The sequence below is a fragment of the Dendrobium catenatum genome, unplaced genomic scaffold (genome assembly GCF_001605985.2).
Source record: "Dendrobium catenatum unplaced genomic scaffold, ASM160598v2 fragScaff_scaffold_1263, whole genome shotgun sequence".
Lineage (NCBI taxonomy): Eukaryota > Viridiplantae > Streptophyta > Magnoliopsida > Asparagales > Orchidaceae > Dendrobium > Dendrobium catenatum.
This window is the reverse complement of record NW_021319725.1, coordinates 660,341-688,242: the sequence shown is the minus strand read 5'-3', so window position 1 is coordinate 688,242 and position 27,902 is coordinate 660,341. Positions and strand designations below refer to the sequence as shown.

Sequence of the window (27,902 nt, the reverse complement as noted above, 5' to 3'; positions counted from 1 at the left end):
GCCTTGTTAGGTTCCACAGTGGGATAGTTATGATGCCAAAACTCCCTTTGAAGTGGCAGTACTACTGTTCCAATAAAAATTCAAAGAACTACTCAATTTCTTATGTCAGCAAAACGAGAGTAAAGGAGGCTTAATTTTTTTTAATAACCGTTAGCGGAATACTGAACCGGCAAGTTAACCTTCTCAACGTGGCGTTTCTTATTATTTTTTCAAATCTACATTTGAAATTGTCGTGGCCTCCTCGCCGCTTGGTTGTCGCCACCAAAATTCGAAAGGTACCGTCTGAACCATTTATTTCCAGGGGCATTTACCCTTTATACGGGGGTTTACCCTTAATATCCCGCACCCTCCTTTACTCTCCCACCTTCCGTCTCGCCATGGCCGCCGAAGATACCTTCTCCTCGACGTCGGCTGCATTATGTTGTATCTCTCTCCCTCCTCCCCCCTCCCTGCGCCGCCTATGGAGCACCTTTTCGGAGCCGACTCGTCCGATCGTTTCAACCCGCCGGGGCCAACCTTTTCTGAGCCAACCCGCCTATGGAGCACCTTGGGCTACGCTTCAGGGTGGCCTTGTCGGCGAAGCGGAGGCCACTTCGTCACAAATTGTTGGGAAAGATCTGGACCCCGCTGAAGCAGTTGCTTGGGAGCTTTTCACGCCGCTTCACCGCGTACTCCTCGTCTCCATCATTGCCATTGCGTCTGCGGAGTCAAGGCGGTCCCAGAGAATCTCGCAGCTTCAGCGTACTGTAGAAATTAGGGTTAGTTTCATTCATTCGTTTTACTCTCATCGCTATTTGTCTAATCGACCGTTGAACTTGGCTATTCTAATATTTTGGATTAATTTCTTTGAAAGATTTCTTCAAAGGTAATGACTTTTTCAATCGATTGTTATATATAATGTATTTTGAATAAGGATTTTCCTCCATTGTTTGTCTATTCATTTGAATTCAATTCTTGGTACAAATACTTTCTGAAATGAATTCAAGTGAAAGAAATTTCTAAAATTTGCAGAGAATGCTGTGTTTCCTTCCGGTTCATGATTAGTCCCAAGAATGAATCTTGAATAAGGACTTATTGAATGAGTTTCTTCAATAATCGACTGTTGAATGAAATTTTGAGATTATGTTCTCAATCCTGATATGATCGAGGGGAAAATTGAACTTACTGAATGAGTTTCTTCTGGCGTTAGATTATAATCCTTGTCGTCTCTCAGAATAGAGATCAGTCTGTTAGAAAATCTTATTTTTATATTTCTTGGATAGGATGAGGCTCTCAAAAACATCCAAGCAAAACTTGATAATTTGTGCGAGCAAATAAGGTTTATCAAAGACCAGTTTCCTACACCAGGCTGCCGCTTTCTGCAGGATAATGAGCACTTTATAATTGGAGAAATGACAGAGGCAAATGAAGACAAATTCTGTCATCGCGATACTCGAGTATTTCACCTCAATCCTGATAGTGGTATTGTCCCTCTTTGTAGTAGCCAATCAATTAAAACAAAGGTAAATGCTTTGCTATCAGGGATAGGACATTTTGTTGTTGGATGCTCATCCTTAGCTATATCTAACCAATGATATCTGCTATAGGATGTTTACATGAATGAGATGAGCAAAGGAAGATTGTCCGTGAACAATCACGAAATCGCATCGGAGCTAGAGGAGCGCAGAATGTCCGATCTGTCAGATTTTTGTTGCAGTGTTGCGTCCTCTGCAGATTTTCAGGTAAGACACCTTAATAATAAATACGTCACATCACTTTATGAATGGAATATAAATGTGCATTTCATTGGCATGTTTTGAAGCTTCTGTCTCTCTTTCTTACAAACTTGTACTCCGCCTACTTTTCCAAAGATTCTATACCGTTTACTAGGAGAGATTATTCTGTGCGGACATCGGACCGGAGAACCGTCCGGTACCCGCTTGATACCGAGCGTCGGTACTGGCTCGGTACCGAGTGCGGTACACTTTTGAGGTGACGTGGCTCATTTTTGTTGGTCTCTGGACGACGTCCAGACTCCGCACATAATAAAAATTCGTTTATCAGGGTTTCACTCTGTGTTTTAGGTAATGATTGAAGTTCTTATATGCTTATGCTATGTTTTTATGCACAAGTTAAAATATAGGTTGTGCTTGTTAGAACTTTTTTACTATATAATTTAGTCAAAATAAGCACACAATTAAATAGGTAGGTTGTTAGGATAATATCAAATTCTAATTGTTATTTGGGATGAAATCAGGTTTGAAAGTATGTTAGGATAATGTGTTCTTTTGAATAACACAAGTAAAATTTTAAACCTGATTGTTGTATCGAAAGAACATCGTTATTATCTCTATAAATACAAATGGTTGTCACGGTGTGCCATGGCCTTGGTTTGCATGTAGAGAGTCGGCATATTATTCATGTGAACATTGATTTGCGCTTGTGAAAACATCCGGCGGTTGTTTTGAAGGAGAAATTTATTGTGCTGGTTTTTTTAATTAAATATGTAGAGAGATTTTGCTAGAGAATATGTAAGTGGGTGAGAAGTGTAAGAGCAAAAATTATCTTGGAAATTGGATAAAGAGAAGAGATAGAATAATGTAGCAGTTGATTCATCTATTGCAACTCAGTATCCTCTGGCGACCCAAAAAAAAAAGGGTAACATTACATTATCTTTTCTCACTATATGCAATAGGATTATCACCCATTTATCTCTTTGTGTAATTGTGCCATTCAGAACTGTTTTATTTTAGTTTTATGCTTATTTCATGATATATGTGTATTTTAGTTTTTGTACCTTTCCCTTGGCTATATATATATATATATATAAGAGTTATGATTCTTTTCATGAAGCTTCAAAAAAAAAAAAAAAATACTTTTCTTATACGACTGCATCCTTTTGGGTCTCTCCCTCACCTTCTTTCCTTGTTGTATGAGTTCTGGCGAGGATCAAATTCCAATTGCGTGTCAGTTTCATATATCAAACTACCAAGCTCCAATCAAGTATGGATGGTGTTCTTCTTTTTCCTTCTTTTAAAACTTCTTTTTTTAATATTAGCTTTCCTTTTGTTGTTTCCATTGTTTTACTGTTCTCGTTTTCAATATCCAGCATTTGGCATTTGAACAGTTTGAATCCCTTTGGAGAAACTTGATTTGGTGCTAAAGTTTCACCCTTTTATTGCTTATTGATTATTTATGAAAATTTTCGTTGCTTGGATTGATTTCAATGTTAAATATTTTAAAAAATTGAGATTTTTTTTTTTTGAAATCTTTCTGCAGTTGTGTAAAACATCTTGATAGGAATCCGATCTCCTCACAACAAAAACAACAATAACGAAGAAAAAACGATGCTGAAATCAGCAAGAAAGATTTTTATTTCGGCAAAAAAACCAAGATATAAGTTGATCTACCATTTGAGAGGTAGATTGGCTCTCCACAAACTCTAGGTGCCTCTAGGAACAACTCCAAAGAAAACTACAACAAAGCATAATTCACATAATTGAAAAAAAAAAAGAAACACAATTAACCATAATATAAACCTTCCTATTTTCCTTTCAAATTTGAATTCAAATCAACCCTTTTTCCCTAAATAAATAATTTCTAATTTTTTCCCAAATATGAATTCAAATCAATCCCTTTCTCTAAATAAACCTTTCCTAATTTCCTCTCAATTTAGTTTTCTATGGTAAGAAATTAAAGGTGGAATTATTCCCCTTTGAGCCCCCCTTGCTTCTTGCTGGCCGCCCACCCTAGTGGGGCTTACCAGTTCAGCCGTCGGTCTATCAGTACTCACCTTTTAAAAAGCCACCTTATCCTCAAGATTGAAAGAGGGATATTGCTTCTGGATGGTACTGTAGGTCTCCTATGTCGTTGCATACTCTAGTAAATTCTTCCACTTGATCAGCGCCTCCCTAATACCCCTGTCTCCTTGGCGCACCCATTTCACTCTAGTGGTTCTAATATCACCTCCATATCATCTAACAGTGAGGCCAGTAGTGCGGTCATGGGTGTGTGGTTTTATAGCTCGTCTCAGTTGGGATACATGAAATATGGATTATGGAATGGATGGCTGAGGTTGGTGGTAGCTGTAGGTGATATGCTACTGTGTTAATGCGCTCCATTATCTCATAGTGCCCAAAGTAGCGAGGGGAGAGCTTATTCTTGTGTTGAGCTAAATTTCTCTGTTTGTAAGATCGGATCTTTACATAAACCCTGTCACCAATCTTAAACTGCACATCTCTCCTATGTCCACCCACCTGCTTCTTCATGATTTGCTGCGCTCTCCATAGACGGTCTCTCAATTCTGCCAGAATTCAATCTATTTCTCCCATGTACTGCTCCATTGATGACACTAGTGTGTTGCCATGCCCATAATGTATCAGATGACGTGGATCCCTTCTTATATAAGATTTTAAATGGCATTGTCTGGGCTATTATATGATATGAAGTATTATACCAATATTTTGCCTAGGCGAACCACTTGTCCCACATTTTTGGTGTGTCTGATACAAAGCAATAAAGATAAGTCTCCACACTGCAATTCACCACCTCCGTCTAACCATTCGTCTGGGTTGGTAAGTTGTACTCCACTTCAGGATAGTCCGGTGCATCTTGAATAATTCTCTCCAAAAGTGGCTCAGAAAGACCATGTCCCAATCAGACATAATGGTCTTATATATGCCATGCAAACATACCACCTCTATAATAAATGCGACTGCCATTAACACTGTGGTGTATGGGCGGCATAAGGGAACGAAATGAGCGTATTTGCTCATTCTGTCCGCCACCTCTACAATCCCAATGAATTCTTCTAATCTAAGTGGTTCCTCAATGAAGTTTATAGTCACCTCTTCCCACATCTCGGGTAATGCTAACCACCTGGAGCCATAGCGAGGTATTTGTGCCTCTAAGAAACATTACAACTGGCCACCAACTCCTTTACATCCTTTTGCATGCCCATCCAATATAGATCCGCTACCAATCTATGATATGTCTTATGTACTCCTGAATGACCCCTAATAGTTGTGCCATGAAACTCTCGCAACAATTGAAGGATGTGTGACGATGTCCTCGAAAGCACGAACCATCCCTGGTATAACAACTTTTGATCATCAAAGAGTAATCAGGATGACTATTATTATCCTGCAATAAGTCTCCTCTGATCTTACTCAGCTCCTCATCCTGCTTGCTCTCACCCTTTAAGGCCTCCCAATCCACCACCATGGGAACAGTTAGAGCCATAACCTGAGGGTCTTCACCATACCTAGAGAGAGCATCTGCAGTTTTATTTTTCAGCCCAGGCTTGTATCAGATCTCGAAGTCATAGCTCAACAACTTGGAAAGCCACCGTCGATTATCTATGTTACCATCATTTGCTCTAACATGAACTTCAAACTCCTCTGGTCGATCTTGACTATGAAATGTCGTTTCAACAAGTAAGGTCGCCACTTCTGTATTTCCAACACTATCATCATTCTCTCCCTTTCATACACTAATTTTAGCCTATCCCTAGCAGTCAACACCTGGCTACTTTGAACTTATAGCCTGATGCATCAGTCTCCACTACAAATGGTTGGCTTAAATATGGTAGTGCAAACACAGGGACACAATGGTTGCCCCTCATTTGAAATTATCCTTCTTCAGTTGCTCTGTCAACAACCATGTTATATAACTATATCCCCTCATATACTTCCTGTAGTATCCTGTGAGTCCTAAGAGCCTCTTCAACTCCTTCAGGGTTTTGGGTAAGGGCCACTCCAATATAACCTCTATCTTAAAAAGATTTGTAGCTACTCCTAATTTGGACATCACATCCTAAATACTCCACCTTCTTCCGTGCAAAGGAACACTTCTTCAAATTGGCATACAGTTGATGCTCCTGCAATGTCACTAACACGACCCTTAAGTGCTCCACATGCTCTGCTTCAAACTAGTTATACACAAAAGTGCAAAAAATCAATGCAAACTTGCGGAGATAGGGTTGAAATACCTTGTTCATAAGCCATTGGAAGGTAGCTGGGGCGTTGGTAAGCCCAAAGGGAACTTGTAGTGCTTCATGAGTTTTGAAAGCAGTCTTGTGGATGTTAGCATGCTGCATTCTAATATGATATTATCCCGATTTCAAATCAATTTTGAATAACATCACCACTCCATATAACTCTTCCAACAACTTATCAATGACTGGTATATGAAACTTATCCAACACTATTTTCTTATTTAGAGCCTCGTAATCTACACAAATCTCCAATTATCGTCCTTCACCTGCAACATAGGACTGGATAAGGGACTAACACTAGGATGAATGATCTGGGCCTCCAACTTCTCCTTGACCAATCTCTAAATTTTCTCCTTGTAAACCTGTGGGTATCGATAGGGTATACCCGCTCCTTCAGGATGATGGCATGCTCATGCTCCCTTGAGTGAGGTAGGCCTTGGGGCAGCTGGAATACATCATTGAATTGTTGTAGGAGTGGTTGGACTTTCTCTGAAACTTCCTCCTCTTTCACCATGCTTACCCCGCCCTTGAGGCTTTAGAGCTCCACAAAGAAACCCATCCCTGCTACCTGGATTTCCCTACCATGGTCTTAAGAGAAACCCTGGTTTGGGATAGACTAGGTTCCCCCCTGATCCTTACCTTCCTCCCCTCCCACCATGAATTCCATAATCAATGCCTTACAATCCACCTTGGTCTCCCCTAAGGTCTGCAACCACTTCATGTTTAAAATTATATAAGTGCTCCCTAACTCCAAGGGAAGGAAACCCCCCTACTTGGATCTCTTGTAGTGTCACCCTCAGCCATGAGCAGATGCCTCTACTATTCTCCACCTTCCCCGTTCCCATCATTACCCCAAAACAGCCCGTGTCGAATAGCTTTAGTCCCAACCAGTCCACCACCTGGTTGGAGATGAAATTGTGGGTCGTTCTATTGTCCACTAGAACTATCACTTATTCTCCCCCTATATGTCCCCTCACCTTCATGGTGTGATATGAGGTAAAATCCACCATTGAGTTCAGAGAAACTTTTGCCACATTTAGGTGCAAATGCTCCTCATCCTCTTTGACCACCTCTTGCTATAGAGTCTCCTCATCACAGACTATAAGTACGTGCATCAAACAATCCTTGCAGCGGTGGCCCGATGTAAACTTCTCATCTCAACAAAAAATCAGTCCCCTAGCCGGCTTCTCCAGAACCTCTACCATAGCGAGCCGCTTGAAATTTCCCCCAGGTCGTTCTCTCTATCCTCTATCTTTGGGCACTTCTCTCTGAATGGGCATATAGATTGTATCTTTGGTGCCAAAAAAGTAGTAATCGTCCGTATGAAGCTCTCGAACTACTGCCCTTGCTGCTTCTCTCGAGCGAGTTTTTGTCTTCCACCAACTAAGGTAGATCTATAGATTCTCCCAACCTTCGTGGCCTCAATAACCGGACAACGGTCTTGATCTTTGGCTTGAGTTCCTTCATGAAATTCCCTTCCAACACCGTCTCAGATAGCCTCCCCAATTGACTAGAAAGGTACTCAAACCTTTCTAGCTAATTCATCACTATCTCTTACTGAACCAGAGTAAAGAACTGTTTGTAGAAGTCTACTTCCCGATTGGTTCATAATCGTTCTAATAAACTATCTCTGAACTCCCTCCACAATCAGATTGGATCTCTCATGTCTCTCCACTAATACCAAGACAAGTCATTCCTCTCCAAGCATAAAGCCGCCACCGTGAGTCTCTCCTCTAACGTCAGCCCATTCATCACAAAATACCTCTCCACCCCATACATCTAGATCCACCCATGAGCATCTTCCTCTCTCAAAAATGAGCATCTTCAATTTTCTCACTCTCGGATCCCCTCTGCCCCATTTCCTCTTCCACCTTCGGCTCCTCTCATGTAGTGATTGTTGTGATCTCTCCATTGTTCTCTCTCACCCCTTCTCCTTTATAGATATCCTTTTCTCCAAAATCAGCCCTCCTCATTTCTTCCTTCCAATTTCTTCTCGTGCAATATCCTTCACCTATCTCTCTCATGGTTATCAGTTCAAGAGGTGGCATATTTTCCCTGTTGCCCAAAATTTCTCTCTCGATCAGCCCCCATTGTGCTGGTATTGGGGTTCCCCGCTTCCTTGGCCCACCCTAGTGAGTTCACCGGCTCAGCCGCCGGTCCATCACATCTCTCCTAAATTCAACATTTTATGAGATGATTTGGTATCGTGTTTAATATGCTACTATTTTTATTTTAATTGTTTTTTTTTCTTTTTATATATTTTGAGCGTATCTCTATTAATTTTCATCTTTTCTGCGTGATTTTTCTTCCTGTTTGTATTGCTAGAAGTCCACAACAACATCAACATCAAGCCTTTATCCTACTACGTGGGGTTGGCTACATGAATCCTTTTTCTCCATTGTGTCCTATTAAAAGTCAAATTCTCGTTTAAATCTAATAAAGAAAGGTCACTCCTAATATTTTCTAACCAAGTCTTTTTAGGCTTGACTCTACCTTTCTTAACATAATTCAAATCTAATACCTCTACTCTTCCTAACTGGGCATCGGAAGGCGCCTTTTTCTGTGACAAACCATCTAAGACGATCTCTCTAATCTTATCTTCTACTGGAGCTACTCTAAATTTTCACGTATGATCATTTTGTATCCTATCTCTAGGGAAGCCTCATCCACTCGAAGCATCCTCATCTCTGCCACTTAACTTAGTATTATGCTTCTCTTTTAATGGCCACTTCAGCACCATAAAGCTTGTAGGTTCCTTTGCTGTGTGCTTGGGAAAGTGATTTTTCAGGATCGGCTGGAGATGGTGAGGATCGATCAGGCCGTCAGTGCATTGAAAAAGCTGATTTCTGGAATGTTCTGGAGTGATTTCTGGACTGAATCGTCCAGGACGATTTTGGATCGGTCCTGGGACGATCCGATACGACAAGAATCCCGAGAGCATCGTCTGAGAAATCGTCCAGGCCGATCTGTACTGTTCAAAATATCGTCTTGAAACTAGTTCTGGGAACCGTCCAGGACGATCCATTTTGGTCTGATCGTCCCGGGACGATTTGGCGATCGGCCGGCCGATGCATAATGATATATGAAAATGAGCTCGTTTTGAGGAGAGAGAAATCATTTTAAAATATCAGATATTTTGAAGAGAGAGAAAGAGCGAAAAGCAAAGGAAGAGTCCGATTTCGGGGCCCGCGGAGCGATTTTCGTCGTTGTCTGCTGTTGGATATTTTTTTGTCTCACTGTAAGGATCCGAACCTACTTCTGTTTTCGAAGATTTTGAGGTTTTGTAAATGGTGCTCAGATTTGTGTTTTGTAAGTGATTTTCGTACCCGGTTTGGTACTGGCGAAGATTTTACGCGATAACTTTGGTATGTTGTAGATGTGATTATTCTGCACGTTTTGATTATTTTCTGGCAGATTTGTCGCCGGTCCGTTTTGGTTTGCCGGAGTTTTATTTTGACTGCAATTTATTATGATGTCCGAATTGGTTTGAGCAGTAGAAGAATAGTCTTAATATATTACTGTGCAGTTCGTTTGTTTAATTTGGTGAATTGTAATTTTTGAGATTTTTGTGTAATTTTGAACAGACTGTCGTTTCTCTGCCCGATTTGTATGATTTCTGATTTTCCCGGATTTGATAGATTGGATTGATATGCGTATGACTATTGATATGATTGTTCTAGATTTCTTTCATATTGCTTATTGCATCGATTATTGATTGACTATTGATTGATTGATTGTTCTGAAAGACAAGTGGGAACCTGGTTGAACGTTGGTTGGAGATAGATCTTGACCTGTACAGGATGGTGGGCCGACGGGCTTTCCTTTAAATATCGATTATGGTTTCTACAACAGCACTATTGATGTGAGTCATAAGGAGTTTTATATGCCGACGGGCAAAAGTGACGACTCTTCTTGATAGAAACAACGTGCGGATATTACAACAGCATAATGATTTCTACAACAGCACCATTGATATAGCTAGTGTTTGTGCTTGTCGAGTAAGACCTTGTATGGAATTGCATGTGTAGATATTGCATCGTATGGATTTCTGATATGCATCGATTTATTGATTTCGTGATTGACTTATTGATATTGATGGATTTCATTGAATTTTATTACTTGAACGATTAATTGATTATCGTATTGATTTCCGATTGATATGATCGATTTCCCCGATGATATGTGACTGTTTGATTCATAGATACGGCCGATTTGATATGGATTCTGCGTATTGATTCATAGATTTGACACTGATATTGATTAGATTGTACCGATTGACTAGAACATCGATCGAATGTATAGTACGATAGTTATATGGATACTATTGATACGACAGATCCTGACATGCTATTGATACATTGTATTGATTCGTCGTCGATTATCGATTGATTGATTGAATGGATTGTTGCCGTATGGATTTAACTTTATCGAAAAATGAATTTCTTTATGAAGCTGATTGTTGTTTGATTTCATTGTCTTTCGCCGTTTGATTTGATCGTTTATTGGGATTTTGAGCCGATTGGTCTATTGACTGGCCGAATTGATTGATACGATTTCACTGTTGTAGCTCGTTCGTGGTCGTCAATGGATGATTCTTTTTATGCTAGTGGATACATACACTGCCGTATTGATAAGAAGTGTGAGATGAACGATAGATTGATTTGCAAGTATATGTTCCGATACGATTCCACTCTATTGATTTACTGATGTGATACGATAAGTAAGAGATACAGCGATTGTATTGATGTAATTGATGTTATCGATTGCTATGATAGAGATTGTAGAGAATGGATTGACGCATTGATTTTTGAGCTTTATGGATTTCCTACTGGCTATTGATTTTATTGATTTCTGTTCCGTATTGATTTCTGTATTGCATTGATCATTGATCATGTACGACTGATTGATTTGATTATTTGATTAACCTCGCATAATTGTTTTCAGTGTCGTGCGTTGATTTAGTTGTAGGCTTTGGTGACTGCTGGGCTTTGTAAGCTCATTATATGTGATTAATGATTTCAGGTGCAGCCTCCAGCTTGAAGATCTTTCTGCCGATTTCTGTAGCTTTTTTCTTTGTAGCCTTGGTAGGCTTTTCTTTTGTAGCCTGTACGGCTAGATGTAGATTTCTCTTTTGGCTGTACTCTGACTGTTGTACTATATTGAATTATAGTATCCGCTGCTGTTTTTTTTTATTGTATTATTCTGGTCTGGATATATGTATGTATGGATTGATATGAACAACAGATGAGGAAACCGATAGAAAGAAAAGAAGAAAAAAAAAAAAGAGGCAATAGAACGATCAGATGAATCCTTTCGCTACACGGATCTTGGGGTCGTCACAAAAGCATTGCTAGAAGTCCCCACAACTTTTATTTGAGTGATTTTTCTGATTCTCCCTTTTCATAGTCAAATTCCCATCTCTTGTCCCTAGAACCACCAAAGTCAGATCTAACTCATATTAGCCTCTACCAAATTTGTTAACCTAACCCAGACCCATTACCAAATTAGAGTGCTTACTGTGAGCTACAAGAATATTTTATAGTGAGCACCTGGAAGAATAGACACCCAAACAAAGAGCACAAGGCTTATGGTAGTTTAGCTAGATTGCTTGCATCCACTATTGGTATATTTTGACTTGGAATGCACTAAAATTTATGCACACGGGATTGCAATGGACCTCACAAGAGAATGGTAAAAAAGATTAGGAGGTTCCCACCACAATGTGGATATATAATGAAAGAAAAATAGAATATAATCTTGTGAGTCTTCTCTCACGGTGAAGTGAGCACTCGAGGTTTTGATGGTGGATGGTTGTGGAGATTGGACTTTGAAGTTCTGATGGTCAAACAAAATCCTCTTACAATTGCATGACAAACTGATATAATTAGTATCTTGAATGATTGAGAGCTTTGTGATATCTTAAATGTTGTGCAAGCAAGCGGTTGATACATGGCGTCTTGTTGGGAGCAAGAGGTGTGTTACATGCTGAGATGGCTGGTTTCATTAGAGATTTTCTGGAATCATTGCTTAAATCTGTCCTCTTAGATAAATATCTACTCTAAGATTTTCATTAGGGATGACTTTTTAGTTGTTTCTTAAAACAAAGTTTTAGTATAAAAATTTTAATTTTTTTATAAAAAATTTATTTTAAGAAGTAATAAAAAAGTCATCCCAAATGAAGCCTAAATCTACAAGGTTCCCTTGGAAAAAACAACTTATAATTGTCAATGAGGATCCTTCATCAGCTTGAATCAACTACTTTCATTGACTAAGTAGAGTTGAGACTGTGACAACCTGAGATGATGGAACCATAGAATCTTAGTAGAGTTCGTCATTATTTCTTCCATCATCTGTTTTAAGTGGAATGTGGTAAATTTTAAGCTATACGCTAAATTTTTTATTACTATATATTAAGTACTTAGCTTCTAATAATTTGCCTTAATTAAAAATTCTCTCTTACATCGCTGGGGGTGGGGGAATAACCACAGTCTTATGCTTGTAAGACACCTGGAACCATATCATAAAGTCATTGCAAAATGAGGATGAAATCCTTAGGTAAAGTTTTATCTTCAATATAATCAGCTTTCTGAAAATTTGGCCCAAAAATTAACACTCTTTCAGCAAAGATGCAAATTTTCGGAGCCCAAAAAATCTCCAAAGGTTGATTCCCAGTGTGGTGGTTCTTGCAAGTGCAGATGGGTGAAGGGATGAATCCTCTAATGTGCATCGATGAATGTTATGGAGGCAACCAACGTAGCGGCGATTGCGGTCGTGCGAATGGGGCGAAGGGATTAAGCTATGATGTGAAGTGCCGAAGGCTAAGTATGATGGAGGAGGATCTTGAGTTCACATAGCGGTTTAGAATTAGGTATTTTAGGGTTAGATAAATTTAGGTTTTTTGCTTTAATTTGTTTTTATGGATGAAGATCAAATGATTCTAAAGTAAAATTAGTAGGATTGACCGGTTATGCAAAACCATACCTAATTCATTGGTTTTTTTGTTGAATTGCCGGTTTTTATTTGTTCGATGCTATAAGAGTTATTTTAGTGAAACGATCAAATCGGTTGAACTGGCCTATTCGATCTATGTTGGATGGAACAGTAGCAAGAAGTGTTTACCATCATTTAAGGAATGAAAATAATTGAGGAATCACACAGAATTTCACACAATACAATATTTTTATGCAATTTCAATGTTAAATGTACAAGCTCATAGATCTTACTATATATATTAGATTACAATTAAAAGAGATGGCGTTCTTTATTCTAGAAGTTCAAGACTTCCAAAAAAGATGTAAAAAATCATATGACTGCCCTCAAAATATCCCTTGAGAAGATTCCCAGAGAATCTCTAATAGGAAATGTGTTTTCAAGAAGAATCAACCTTCAACTCATCGCATACACTTTCCTAAGCCATATGAACCAGAAATGTTAATTGTATAATCCTCTAATGAGCTTTTCTTGTAACCTCTCCTAAACTTTTGTGTTCATCAAATTAAGAAAATATGATGTTCTAGCTTTTTGCATTGGTTGTATGTTGGCTTCATTTTCTGATGATCGTGCTCTTTTTAGAACCTCTATAGAAAATTCATTTTAAATTACCAATGAATATTTTTTCTTGATGGTGAAGGCTTTAGCCATAATTCAGAAAGTTTAATAATAAATACTTGTCTTGCCATATATTCTTAATTGGTAAATCTTGTAGCCTGTAGAGCTGAGCACATTAGCAGCAGAGCAGGAGCTTTACAACCTTCGAAATGAATGTGAAGAGAAGGATGCCAACATCAAGGAACTTACTGCTACTGCCCATGCTTCCAGTGTTGCTTACTCTAAGGTTGTTTTTCATTTCCATTATCAATGATTTAAGTTTTTCATCCCCCTATCTTACATTACTCTCATTTCTGGTTGAAATAGAGGATTGCAGAACTGGAAGAGGTCATAAGAAGGAAAAACATGATAACCACAAAGCTGAGGAAGGATATGTTATTTTTAGAGCAACAGGTAAATATTCCTTCATATATTTGGCTTTAAGTATAAGGCTTCGTTTGGGACGACTTTTTTATTGCTTTTTAAAGCGGCTTCCTAGTATAAAAATTTTAACTTTTGTATTAAGAAGCTATTTTAAGAAGCAATAAGAAAACAGAGTCCCAAACGAAGCCTAAGATTTTTGTAGTCTAAACATCATTTCAACATTTGGTTCAGATTAGCAAATTATTAAGGCTTCGAAGACAATCCTCGCCTTCTTCTTCTTCTTCTGTCATTTCAACCACCAAACAACTTCCACGCATGACGGAAAATATTCTCTATGACATGAGCAGCACCAGCTCCTCTTCTTCGGACCGTGATTCTCCTGACAGGGATAGAGTGAATCCGGTTCTTCTGCGAAGTATGGAACAGAGCAGGCAAGTCTCAGCAATGCCTCTGAGTTCTTTTGTCTCAAAAGAACAGCGGCCAATCAGTCCTCTCAAGGAAAATCGTATGAGCAGGAAAGTTGAAGCAAATACTACAGTGAGGCAAAGTCAATTTGAAGCAAATCCTGTAGTGAGGCAAAGGAAATTAGTTTCTCCAAGTATGGATAATAAGAAGTCTCGGAGAAAAAGCTTGAAGGAAGATAAGAACATGAAGACTTCTCAGAAGAAAACAGATTGAGGTGCGGTTTGATCCAATTTTTTCTGGATGGTAATATTATTGTTATTTTGATGATTTCAGATTTTGGTAGCAATTTTATTTATTAAATATATCATGGTTGGTTCAATGAGATGTAGCTTAAAGAATTAATGATTTTTTTTTAATTTATTAATATGATGATACCCTTTTCCCATGCCAGTGAATTTGGCAGAGGATTTTTGATGTAGTGACATTTGCGGAGATTGACATTGAAAAGTAAAGCTAAAAATTTTCATGAGACCTATGATTTAATGTTGTAGAGACTCTTGGAGTGATGCCTTCAAAAATATGAGAAATTATTTTGTGCGGAGTATGGACGTAACTTATGTTTGGATTCCAATCAAAATAGGCCATGTCGTCTGTACACAACATGTGTACAATCTTATACATAGAGTGTGTATAATACACACTCTGGGGCTGTTTGGTAGCAGGATTTAGGTTGGATTTGAGGCGGATTTGAGCGAAATCCAGCCAAACGACCTAGAATGTAAAACCAAATCTCACGGCGAACGAAATCCTCCGTAGACGGAAAAATCCGCCGATTCGCTCTAAATCCCGGATTTCTGAAATCCTGTATTTTGCAGGATTTCTGAAATCCATGGTGTTAGATGAAGAATCTGCTCAGTAAATCCTGCTCTGTAGCAAAACAGTCACATGAAAGTTAAGAGGATTTATCATGAATGTTACCAAACAGTTTTCAGGATTTAAGCCTCTCAGGATTTCCGAAATCCGGATTTAGAGGATTCACGTAATCCTACTTAAATCAAATCCAGAATGCTACCAAACAGCCCTTATGTGTACAGATGATGTGATCAATTTTTATAGGATATGTACTCAGTACAGAATAATTTCTCCAAAAATACAGAGGATCAATTTGAGGAGTATTGTTGTATAGCTGTGATTCATCTATTATGTTCTTTTTTCATAATGGAATGATAAGGTTTGCATAGACAGTACCAAATGTGTGGTGATATTTATTGCATTCTTATAGAGATGGTGATAATTGATCTTATTTGAGAAGACAGTTAGGTTCTGAATAAAGATTTGCAATATTCGGAGCTATATTATGAGCTATGCTACTGTTTGAAGAAATATATTTTGAAATTAGAAAGAGAAAGTATAAGATAAATAGAACATGAGAGATGATATTTAGAGTAGTTTAATACGAAATAATCTACATACATTGAGCCATCAATGGAAGGAGAGAATAACCTAATGATGAAAGGAGGAAGATTAGTTTGTTTCATGAAAGAAGGGGACGCTATACTGTGAAGTTGGCAGTGAAGGGGAAGAAGAATAGTCCCTCGTATGAAAAAAAAAAAAAAAAAACTGATTATTCAAGTCAAAATTGGCGTCAAAATGCAGAAAAAAATAATTTATCTTAATGAATATATAACTCGTAGTCAATGTTAGAGGAGGAAACTATATATGAACAAAGAATAGTTATAATAGTTAGTAGTTGCTATTATATTTGAATTTGAATTAATAATGGAGAGAGAATCCTCTAACCACTTACCATGCGAGAATTAATATTACTATGTATGATTGTATTTGTGTTTTGGCAGTCAATTTTATGAAGGAGTTGTTTGTTTGGCCGACGGACAAGCAAGTTATTTACTTCATTTTATTTCCCATTTCTTTTTCTTCTTATCTAACTTTAGCCTCCCATAACCACGAATTTTTATTAGGTCCGAAAACCTAACGTAACTCTACATCCGGAAGCCAATAAAATGTTGCCACATGCTATTACTTTTTACCGCGCGGCCCGATAACCCGACTCGGACCGGAACCCGGTATTGTTATGTATTAGTTGATTCGTACAGACCAGGGTATTGCTAGGTTTTGCTCGGTATTATTCGGTAACGAGAAATACCATTCTCTCAAAACCAATACCTAGCAATACCGAGCAATACTTTGGTTTTGCTAGGTATTGCTCGGTATTGGTCTTGACAGAGCGATATTTCTTGTTATTGCCAAGCAATACCTAGCAATACACGAACATAGCAATACCGGGTTCCGGTCCGGGTCGGGTCGTCGGGCCACGCGGTAAAGAATAAGAGCACGTGGCAACTTTTTATTGGCGTCTGAATGTAGAGCTACATCAGATGTCCGGACCTAATAAAAATTCCCTAACCACGCAATCATTATTCCATTCACTTTCGGAATGACTTAGTTAAGAAACTATCAGATTAAAAAAAAAAACGAAAAAAAAACAAAACAAAAACAAAGTAGTTTTGTTGAGGCCAAGAGCCGTTGGCATTTGTCCATAACCCTTTCGTTCTTCACCACCTCCTCTTCCCGCATTTTGCGTCTCTCCTTCATCTGACCTCCACTCCCTTCCACCGTTGTAAAGACAATACAAATCGAAAGTCTAATGCTGATCAAAACACAGTCGCGCCGGCGGGTTAAGCGAAGCAGTAGGTACCAAATTGGAGTAGGGATAGAGATCTCATGAGAAACGGGGACTTCTCCCTTCTCCTCTCCAGATCTCCTCCGTCCCGTCGAGATTTGTTGTGAGTATTTAGTAAGGTTATTTGGATCAATCGGATCGTGGGCGATGGCTAACAAGCATGGGGAGTTTAACCAGAAGATCGATTACGTTTTCAAGGTGGTGTTGATTGGGGACTCTGCGGTGGGGAAGTCGCAGCTGTTGGCGAGGTTTTCGAGAAACGAGTTTAGCTTAGATTCGAAAGCTACAGTCGGGGTGGAGTTTCAAACGAGGACGCTCAACATAGATCATAAGACCATCAAGGCACAGATTTGGGACACGGCTGGACAGGAGAGGTATTTAGGGGTTTTTAATTCCTTCGGATTCCTGTTCCTTTTCATTGGATCTTGGTTTTTCTTGTTGATCGATTATTGGTTTTAAGGAGTGATTAAAATCTTAGAGTTGTATGTGTGTTGGTTTTGATTATTGTAAAGTTGTTGACCGAATTTGGTGCATGATACATGAAGTTTCGGTTAAATTTGATTTTTGGAGTTGTGGTTATACATGACTTGGATTAGTGCTTTGAGAATGGATGGGATAGAAATGATTTATAGTCTTAGTGTTGTATAGAAATTTAATACATAATCTGTGACTCACAAGATTCAGTATCCTTTTTAGGTGAAAAAATGCCAAGAAGGAAAAAAAAAAAAACCACAAACTCTGATTCAGTTGAAATAATTATATTACATATGTTGAAATTCACCCTTTTCGGCCATCAAAGAACGTAAGATTACTAGTAAGGTAACAAGTGATAGTGGTGGACGATGATAGATGTCAGCTTCATTCAATGGTAGGAGATGAAAAATGACAAATGATGAGCGTTAGAGGCAGTTGACAACTATCACATCTCAAGTTTGGAAGGCGGTGTTCACACAAATTTTGGATCGAGTTGAATTGGGTTCGATTGAATCTGATCAACTTAATTGAGCCCCGTCAAACCCAAATTGATTCAAATTGGCATCGATTCAAGTCCAATTTTATAAAATTAGCTTGATCAAATCAAATCTATCCAAATTGGGTTCAATTTGGGCTCAAATCTACTTCCAAATCAAATATTTGTGATCAAAAGCTACGATTGCCCACAATTTTCAAACCTGTGCCACTGTTGACCTGTCAAATCACACGATCTCCTCAATTTGAAGCAGATACAAGCGGCTACAGCATGATTGGCCAGTAGGTCCTCATTTCATGTATAGAGGAAGTTAAGGGAGGGAGAGGCCATTCAGTTCTTCTGCTAGTGTGTGTCTAGATAAAGGAAATGAGAGAGAGAGCAAAGGACTCATCTTCTTCCTACGTGCGTCCAGCCTAAGGGTGTCATCAAGTCGAATCGAGCATGAGTTTGAGCTTGCTCGAGCTCGGCTCATCAATTCTGAGATAAGCTTGAACTCGAGCTCGAGCTCGATTCATGAGCTTGCCTTGCCGGAGAATTTAGAATGCCTCCTCGCCGGAGCTATAGCGGTCAGAGAAGTTGAAACGCCTGGTCGCCCATTAGGAGAAGAAGTGTGCTGAAAGAACATGCTTTTTTATTGAGAAAAGAGGAGCAGGTTTTAAAAAATAATTTTTTTTTTTGAAAGAACAAAGCACCTTTACCTAAAAAAAACAGCTCACTACAGGCTTTCATTAAATACATTAAGTGGAATTCAAGCTGTGCAATTTTTGAACTATGCATACATTAGATGTTTTATTTTTATAAATAATACATAGCTAAATATTATTTTTGTTCTTTGGGATAATATATTATTTTCTATATCGTGCTTGATCACAAAATATCTCAATCTGTTGAGTATGATGACAAAATTATACCAACAGGTGTTACACCCCGACAACTTAGGATATGATAAAGGGATAAAAAAAATATATTTTGTATTCACAAAAAAAGTTCATATATAAATAATATAAACAAAATATATCAGAGTAAGGAAAATAAACTAAAATTTCATTTAATTACTATAAATTAAAATGAGAGTACATCAATAAAATAGGAATAACAACAAATGAAAGAAAATTTAATGAAACAACTGCAGAAGTAAAGCTAACTAAACCTAAAAGAAAATACAAATAGCCTACTATAAAATCTTAAAATATCCTACTATTGATAAAGCTGTTCTTATGGGGATGGTCCACTAAGCGCTTCGATAGAACCTGCTATGAGAAAATTTTGTAACGAATGAGTTTAATAAGTTAAACATAACAAGCTACTCCTATCTATTAAAGCATAAACAACATCATGAAAAAAGGTACTGATGATTGCATAACAACAAATAATCAATTTCATCAATGTGTAAATGAAACATGTTATAATTTCTAAGCCATATTCTAGTATGATGATATTATAAGTGTGTATGTCAAACTATTATTAATAAAGTATCATTCAACTGTATCTATTTGCAACCATACAAGTTATTTTGATGTATCACATGGTGGTGACTCTATCACTAGAACAAGGGTAAGAGCATATGAAGCTCAAGCCATGAAGAAGCTATAAATATTACATTATTTTATGATATTTTTTAAAAGATATTTTCATGTTTAAATATTATATTGTGTGAGATTTATTGTTGTGTGGATTTTATATGTCAAATGACTACTTTATGTTTAGAAGGGCTGGGAAGAGTAGAGTGAAGTGGGTAGGGAGTGATGTGGTTGGCCAGGCAAGTGGCTAGGATTGATGGGGCCGGCTAAGCATGAAAGAACAAGTAATTATGGTGGTTTCTAGTGAGCCCAGCAAGGGGTTGGCTCTCCCTCCTCTCCTTTTCCCTCTTTGTTTTGAATTTGGATGAAGAGATGTGATTCTTCAAGTTGTGTTCGTTTATAAGAACTTCTTTTGGTTGAAATGAAAAAAAGATTGATTTGCTTACATGTTTTGGAGAAAATTTCAACTAATTTGGTGGTTGGCCATAGTCAAGGAGATTGGGTGATCTACTTGATCCTCTAGTTTGGTAAGCATGATTTATATTTTTCTACACTTGTCTTTATTGCAATCTTCTTTCTTTGTTTTCTATTTTTGGTATTCCATCTTAGAAAAATACTAAATCCCACTTTGTCCCTCTTACAACAACAACAACAAACAACATCAAGCCTTTATCCCACTACGTGGGGTCGGCTACATGAATCCTTTTTCTCCATTGTGTCCTATTAAAAGCCAAATTCTCGTTTAAATCTAATAAAGAAAGGTCATTCCTAATATTTTCTAACCAAGTCTTTTTAGGTCTACCCCTACCTTTCTTAACACAAGTCAAATCTAATACCTCTACTCTCCTAACTGGGTCGTCGGAAGGCCGCCTTTTTATGTGACCAAACCATCTAAGGCGACTCTCTCTAATCTTATCTTCTACTGGAGCTACTCCAACCTTTTCACGTATATGCTCATTTCGTATCCTATCTCTAAGGGTAAAGCCACTCATCCATCTAAGCATCCTCATCTCTGCCACACTTAACTTAGTATTATGCTTCTCTTTTAATGGCCAACATTCGGCACCATAAAGCATTGCAGGCCTCACTACCATCTTATAGAATTTTCCCTTAAGTTTGAGGGGTACATTTCTATCACATAACAAGCCCGATGCATTCCGCCACTTCAACCATCCAACTTGAATTCTGCTGATAATATCCCCATCTATTTCACCATCACTCTGAACAATAGATCCAAGATACCTAAAACGTGTACTCTTATTAATGACTTGATCGCCCAAAGTCACAATCCCCTCACTAGGACTATTACTGCTAAAATTACACTCCATATATTCCGTTTTAGATCTACTCAAGCGAAAACCTTTAGACTCTAAGGTTGACCTCCATAATTCAAGTTTACCTTCAACTCCCTCTCTAGTCTTATCAACAAGAAGAATATCATCAGCAAAAAGCATACACCAAGGTACATCATCTTGCAAATGTCTAGTGAGAACATCCATGACTAAAGCAAATAGATATGGGCTTAAGGCTGATCCTTGATGTAACCCAACCGAAATAGGGAAATACTTGGTCAAACCACCTTGTGTTTGAACACAAGTAATAGCTCCTGCATACATATTTTTAATGATTTGAATATAAGCATTAATGACTCCTTTCTTATCAAGAACTCTCCATAGCACTTCTCTTGGAACTTTATCATATGCTTTTTCTAAATCAATAAATATCATATGTAGATCCTCCTTATTTCCTCTATATTTTTCCATCAAACCTCTGAATAAATGTATGGCTTCCATAGTCGACCTACCCGGCATAAATCCAAATTGATTTTGAGAAACATTAGTATCACGCCGCAACCTATGCTCTATAACTCGCTCCCATAATTTTAAAGTATGACACATTAACTTAATACCTCTATAATTCGTGCAATCCTGTGCATCGCCTTTATTCTTAAAAATAGGAATTAATACACTCATTCTCCACTCATCTGGCATCTTTTTAGTCTTCAAAATAGTATTAAAAAGTTTAGTAAGCCAAGAAATCCCTTCATCTCCTAAACATTTCCACACCTCTATTGGAATATCATCGGGTCCAACAGCTTTTCCACCCTTCATTCTATTTAAAGCCTCTCTAACTTCAGTTTTACTAATACGCCGATAAAAACAGAAATCTTTACTTTCATTTAGGGTGCTAAGGTCACTATAGTCAATCTTATTATCACACACTTCATTAAAAAGTTTAGCAAAATATCTCATCCACCTTTGTTGAATATCATCTTCTAAGAAAAGTATTTTTTGATCTTCATCCTTAATACACTTCACTTGAACTAAATCCTTACTACTCATATCTCTTTGTTTGGCTAACTTATACATATATCTTTCTCCCTTCTTAGTATTTAATCTATTATATAAATCGCTAAAAGCTAATGTCTTTGCATCGCATATTGCTTTCTTAGAATCCTTACGAGCCACTTTATATAATTCCCAATTGTCCCTCTTAGTGCAAGTAAATTCCCCATAGTTAGGGTTGGCTATGTTTTTTGGAGTTGTTGGACCAATTCCATTCTTGGAAACATTTGACCTGCCTACACTACTCAAAACCCCACCAAAATCTTTTGATCTTTAGTGCACTTCTTATACTTTAATAACCCTAAATTTATTTTGGGCACTTTTAGTCAAATTTTGGAGATCAGTGCAACCCAAATTATATTTCTTGTTTGCTAGTTCAGTTATGTAGCAAGTTTTCAGCCAACAAAATACCCACAAAAAATCATAACTCCACAAAAAATATAAAAACTTTCAAACCCCATATTGAGGATGTGTTTGAGTCATTCAAGTAGAATTTTGGAATTCCACCTGATCTATAGAAATCGACAGTCAAATCCCCAACCTTGATCAGTTCTGAGCAAAATTGACCTAAACTACTTCAGAGCAAAATTTACCCACCAAATATTTTCTAATCCTTGCCAAACTCTCTAAAATTAAAGACGACATCCTCTCTTACAAATCCAGTACAAGTTTGCTTGATTTGGGGTTCTATAGTGAAAGAATCATTTGGAAGAGGATTGAGTTTCTATTTCTGGCAAATTGTAAAAATTATAGCTTACTTCCTAAACTCTTTAAGTCTTATTTGCACATTCAAATTTAACTCCTCTAAATTAATATTAACTCTTCTAATCATCTTAGAATACTCCCCACATCCACCAATTAATCACATCAGTGATGTAAGCCCCACCACCATATCATCATATTATCATAATTCTCAAATTACAACTTATCGGTCATTTATTATTTTCAACTTATACTTATTTATATATATCTATAGTAGGTTTTATCTATCACCTTGCACTAAAAAGGTAAACACTAGCCTAAGAAGACCCATTAATTTCCTCTTGAGTTAGTCCTTTATAAGCTTGTCGGCTTGGCTAGCCAATACCCAAAAGGGTTCTATCGACCTACATATCATTATACACATGCATATAATTTTCATGTTTTTCATAAACAAATTTACAATAAGTATTATATAGTCAATATGACAAGTATTAATTCTATAACAAATATAATCTGTTGGGATAACATTTATTACATTTAATAGAACTAATATGTGTAAAATATATTCTCTACTACATATATTAAATTCAATGGATAGGAGTCTGTGTAAGAAGATATCAAGGCAATGCTGTTTATACTGCATGATAAATTCATTATGAATAATAAGCAAGATATATTAATTAAGTACTGAAAGTAGAACTAACAGCCTATATTTAGGATAATTCTCATAATAATATATTTATCCTTTATTAACAAACAACAGTTACTAACCCTTAAGCAAGTAATACGAATTTTAATGTCAATTGATATAAAATAATGACACCAAATGAGATTCAACTTGAAATTCCTACACAACATGCACAAAAAAGGTCTTAAAAACTATAGTGATTGAAATAGGTGTGACCTTATTTGACCTAGTTTATACCCAAAAATCTAGTCAGGTAAAGTTTTTATTGATGTAGAATTAAGCCATACTAATATCCTGATGCTATAGAATTAAGCCATACTAATATCCTGATGCTAATGCAATCATAAAACTAATTAACTTTATATTTAAACCTATAATTAAAAAAAACAATTAGCTTTGATTAATCTATGCTTATGAACTAAAGAAAAAGAGAAGGAAAAAGAATGATGAGATTACCTACAAGTTTCTCCAATTTTAAGTGACGACCAAGACGACAAATGATTTCAAAGGTTGAAGTGCCAACACTGGTACAACTATAAAGAAAAAAAAGAGGGAATTCGAGAATGACAAGAGGAAGAAGAAAACAGTGAAAGAGAGTGGAATCAAAAGAAACTAGAAATTTTATTGACGAAGAGTGAAGGCTTCTAATTGGCGGCTGCAATAAAGGAGTTAGGAGCAAGGAGGGAAGCTTGGCAGCTCTGGAGGAAGGTTGGATGCGAAAGAAAGGGCATGCAATGCCCTAACACTCTCCTTGTCCTTATATCAAGAATGAAAGAAGCATGATGAGCGACTTTGGATTTGAGTGAGAGATATTGTGCGATTCACGTGATTGCAGAGGAGGTTGGTTGGGTTGTGCGAAGGGTTTAGACTGGTTTGGTACAACTCAACATACTTTAACTTGATTCAACAACGATCATTGATGGCAGTCATAATGGACGTTGATGAGGGGCATGAATGATAGATGATGATGGGTTTCAGTGGTGATTCATGGTTGACGATGAAAATCGTTGCGATCGGTGGCAAATACCAATGGGTTTCGTCGATAAACATTTACTCATATCAGTGACAGTCGATGATAAATGTCAAGTGCTGGCAGATAGAGCCTTGAAATTGTTTGAGTATCAAAATTATCTCGTTTGGAATCCTTCTGGAATGTGTGGAAGTAATGCTTCTCTGTAATTGATATTTTTATTAGAAATCTGGACACCCTATCGTCGAAGATGCTCCCCCTTGATCATTTGAGATTTTTTAGATGTCTTAGTTTTTTAGTAATATCATAATTGAGTGATCTTGGGCTCTTATTGTTTGAGAAATTTTCAATTATACTTTTTGAGTGTTTAATTTAGATCCATTTAAATTTAGTATCATTGATTTCATTTCCTTGAGATGCCTGTTTTGATTATAAATTTGTTATAAACAAAGCTAAAATGGTATCAACTTTAAATAAGAAGATTTCTGTTTTGAAGATTTGTGCAATTTGAGGTCTGAATATTGTGTCAGAATTCGTGCCTAATTGGATGAATTTTTTCATAATATATATTAATTTTTCCGTAATAAAAATTGGCAGCTAGCATTTGTCTCATTTTTCTCTTTTTGAGCAAGAACACAACCCCTGTTGTCACTGACAATCAGGAATCATAACAGAATAGATTTGCTCTCATTTGACTTAAAAGATTGATGAAAACTATTAAACCTTATCGATCCATACTTCCTATTAGTCCTGTTGAATCTTCAGGAGCAATTAGTTCTTCATATTCTAGTGATTGAGCCAGGTATGTATTTTATAGATGATGAAACTGTTAGCTTCTTAGGTCTTGTTGATTCCACTTGCAAATGATCACTGGACCATTTTTGGTGGTCATTTTAATTCCAGACTAAGTTTAGTCTCTTGACTCATCAAATATAATCCAAAACAGTCCTTTTCTTAGAATTTGACAGAAATTTCAGCCAAAGTTAACGTCGAAGGTGAAAAAGAGGATTTTTTGGGTAGCTCCATTAAGCATGCCTTCCTTTTAAAATTTAACAATGTTTCCTCCCTTAATAATAACGGAGGCTTTCACATAAAGCTGCGGAGGATCGACCGGTATGAGGAGAAGGGACATTCTGCTAGACGAAAAAGTTGTGGATCATGATGAATTTTTTTAATAACATAATATTTATTTCTATCTTGCTTCTATTGAGTTTAGGTTATATGTGCATTTTGTCTTGTAATTATGTTTTATAAAGATTATTGATTTTTATTATTTAGATCATTTGTTTTAATTTCATGTAAGAGATCTAATGATTGAAATACAACTACTTCCACATTATGAAACATAATAAGATAATATATGACAACTGAAATATGCTGTCGAACCACAATATAAATATAAACAGCATCAATAATTACTTTTTTAAATATATAATTATACATAATCTTTACTCAAAATAAAAGATTAAATATAATGTCTAAATTGTAAGTAATCTAAATGCACACATTTAGTACCAAATGCAAATCATAATTATTAGTTTATCACTGCATCAGCTAAAGCAATACTCCAAAAAGACTGTTTAATTGAAACAATATAATAGTTGAGTTTGGGGTTAACTCAGATCGATTTAACCATTGTATATAGAGAAAAATAGCTTTCTAAATACTAAATTTATATGATTTTTTCTTAAACCATTAGGATAACTTTTTCTATACTTTGTAGTATATGAATCAAAAGGCAAACTTTCTACAATATAATCTTCATACTCAAATCAAGTTGTTGATTATGATCTACAATATAAAAATAATGTGGATGAATTCCATCAATTTTAATGATAATTTAATAGTTTATCATGCATATGAAAAATATAAGAAATATTCAAACGGCATATAAAAACTTTTTTGAAAGTCTAAGTTTATTCATATATTTCACCAATCAAAACATTCAATACATGCAAGATATTTTCATGAAGCCATTTATTTAAGTTCAATTTATTTGCATTTATCATTTTATTATGCAATTGAAGCCATTTATTGTAAAATTTTGATGCATTCAATTGTCGTTCAACCAATCTTACAATCTACGAAAATCACGCATACCACTAGTTTTAATGATGTTATAGAGAATGAGCGGTTTTGATCTTTCATTAAACCATCAAAATCTAAGTCAATGAAGAATGATCATATCATCATGAATTATATATCTTCGCAAACTCTTTCTTTCATATTGCTAAGGCTTTTAATGAAGTAACCTCCTCTCCAGAAAATATTAATCTTGTTAGGCTTAGGCTTCTTTTGGGATGACTTTCATACTGCTTCTTAAAGCAACTTTTTAGTACAAAAATTAAAAATTTTGCATTAAAAAGCTGCTTCACGAATCAGTAAAAAAGCAATCCCAATCGAAGTCTTAGGCTTTATTTGGGATGATTTTCTTACTGTTTCATAAAGCAACTTCCTAGCACAAATATTAAAATTTTTATACTAGAAAGCTGCTTCACGAAGTAGTAAAAAACCCGTCTCAAATGAAGCCTCAGTGAACATAGTTTGAATGATAGCAAAAGTTCTAGAAAATGTTTGTATGTATGTAACCTTTCAAATGTAAATCTTTCATATATGAAATCTAATCTCTTTTTTTTTTTTTTTTTCTGAATTACTGCTTATCATCAGATACCGAGCTGTGACAAGTGCGTATTATAGAGGAGCTGTAGGAGCAATGCTAGTTTATGACATGACCAAACGACAATCTTTTGATCATGTAGTTAGGTGGTTGGAGGAACTACGCGGCCATGCTGACAAGAACATTATTGTTATGCTCATTGGAAATAAGTCTGATCTAAGCACACTTAGGGCTGTCCCCAGCGAGGATGCAAAGGAATTTGCACAGCGAGAGAACCTATTCTTCATGGAAACTTCGGCTCTTGAATCCACTAATGTTGAAGCTGCCTTCCTTACTGTCCTCACAGAGATATACCGTATAATCAGTAAGAAGGCTCTTGTTGCCAATGATGAGTCAGAATCTAGTGGAAACTCCAGCCTTCTTAAAGGAACCGAAATAGCTATCCCTCCAGAGCCAACAGGTGGAAACCAGAGTTCATGTTGTATGTCTACTTAAGCTTTGTTTGGGACGGCTTTCTTACTGCTGCTTAAAGCAAAATTTTAGTACAAAAATTATTTTTTTTTCTACTAGAAAGCTGCTTTAATAGGACACAATGGAGAAAAATGATTCATGTAGCCGACCCCACGTAGTGAGATAAAGGCTTGATGTGGTTGTTGTTGTAGAAAACTGCTTTAAGAAGCAAAAAGAATGCTGTCCCAAACAAAGCCTACAGCTTTCGTACTTCTTTTTAAAACCGCTTTCTAGTCAAAAAAATTCAAATTCAAAAAATTTTTGTATTAGAAAGCTGCTTTATAAAGCAAGAAAAAAATCGTCCCAAACGAAGCCTTAGTGAGCAAACTGTTTTTGTTTATGCACATTTTGATGTGCTCTTATTCATGTTGTATCTACTATCTACTAAGAAGTTATTGAAAAGGGCCGTACTATTTCTGTGCACTGGTGTGTGGGCGTTCTATGGAGATGAGTACAAAGCTGCTAAGAATCAAATAGTATAGATGAGTAGAGTTGTAGTAACAAGCTCAAGACCAATCAGTCCAGTTCA

The 27,902-nt window shown here is 36.8% G+C and overlaps 2 protein-coding genes across 2 annotated transcripts; both read left to right on the top strand.

The window, feature by feature from the left end:
* Nucleotides 1-232: 232 nt before the first annotated feature.
* On the top strand, nucleotides 233-14,879 carry LOC110106222. Its single transcript, XM_028699364.1, has 6 exons — nucleotides 233-758; nucleotides 1,263-1,502; nucleotides 1,587-1,721; nucleotides 13,680-13,808; nucleotides 13,889-13,975; nucleotides 14,177-14,879. The coding sequence occupies exons 1-6, from the start codon at nucleotides 378-380 to the stop codon at nucleotides 14,621-14,623; spliced, it is 1,419 nt and encodes a 472-aa protein (XP_028555197.1). The 5' UTR covers nucleotides 233-377; the 3' UTR covers nucleotides 14,624-14,879.
* A 2,011-nt stretch (nucleotides 14,880-16,890) lies between these two features.
* Nucleotides 16,891-27,480, top strand: LOC114578318 (ras-related protein RGP1-like). Its single transcript, XM_020836033.2, has 2 exons — nucleotides 16,891-17,425; nucleotides 26,914-27,480. The coding sequence occupies exons 1-2, from the start codon at nucleotides 17,199-17,201 to the stop codon at nucleotides 27,356-27,358; spliced, it is 672 nt and encodes a 223-aa protein (XP_020691692.1). The 5' UTR covers nucleotides 16,891-17,198; the 3' UTR covers nucleotides 27,359-27,480.
* Nucleotides 27,481-27,902: the final 422 nt, after the last annotated feature.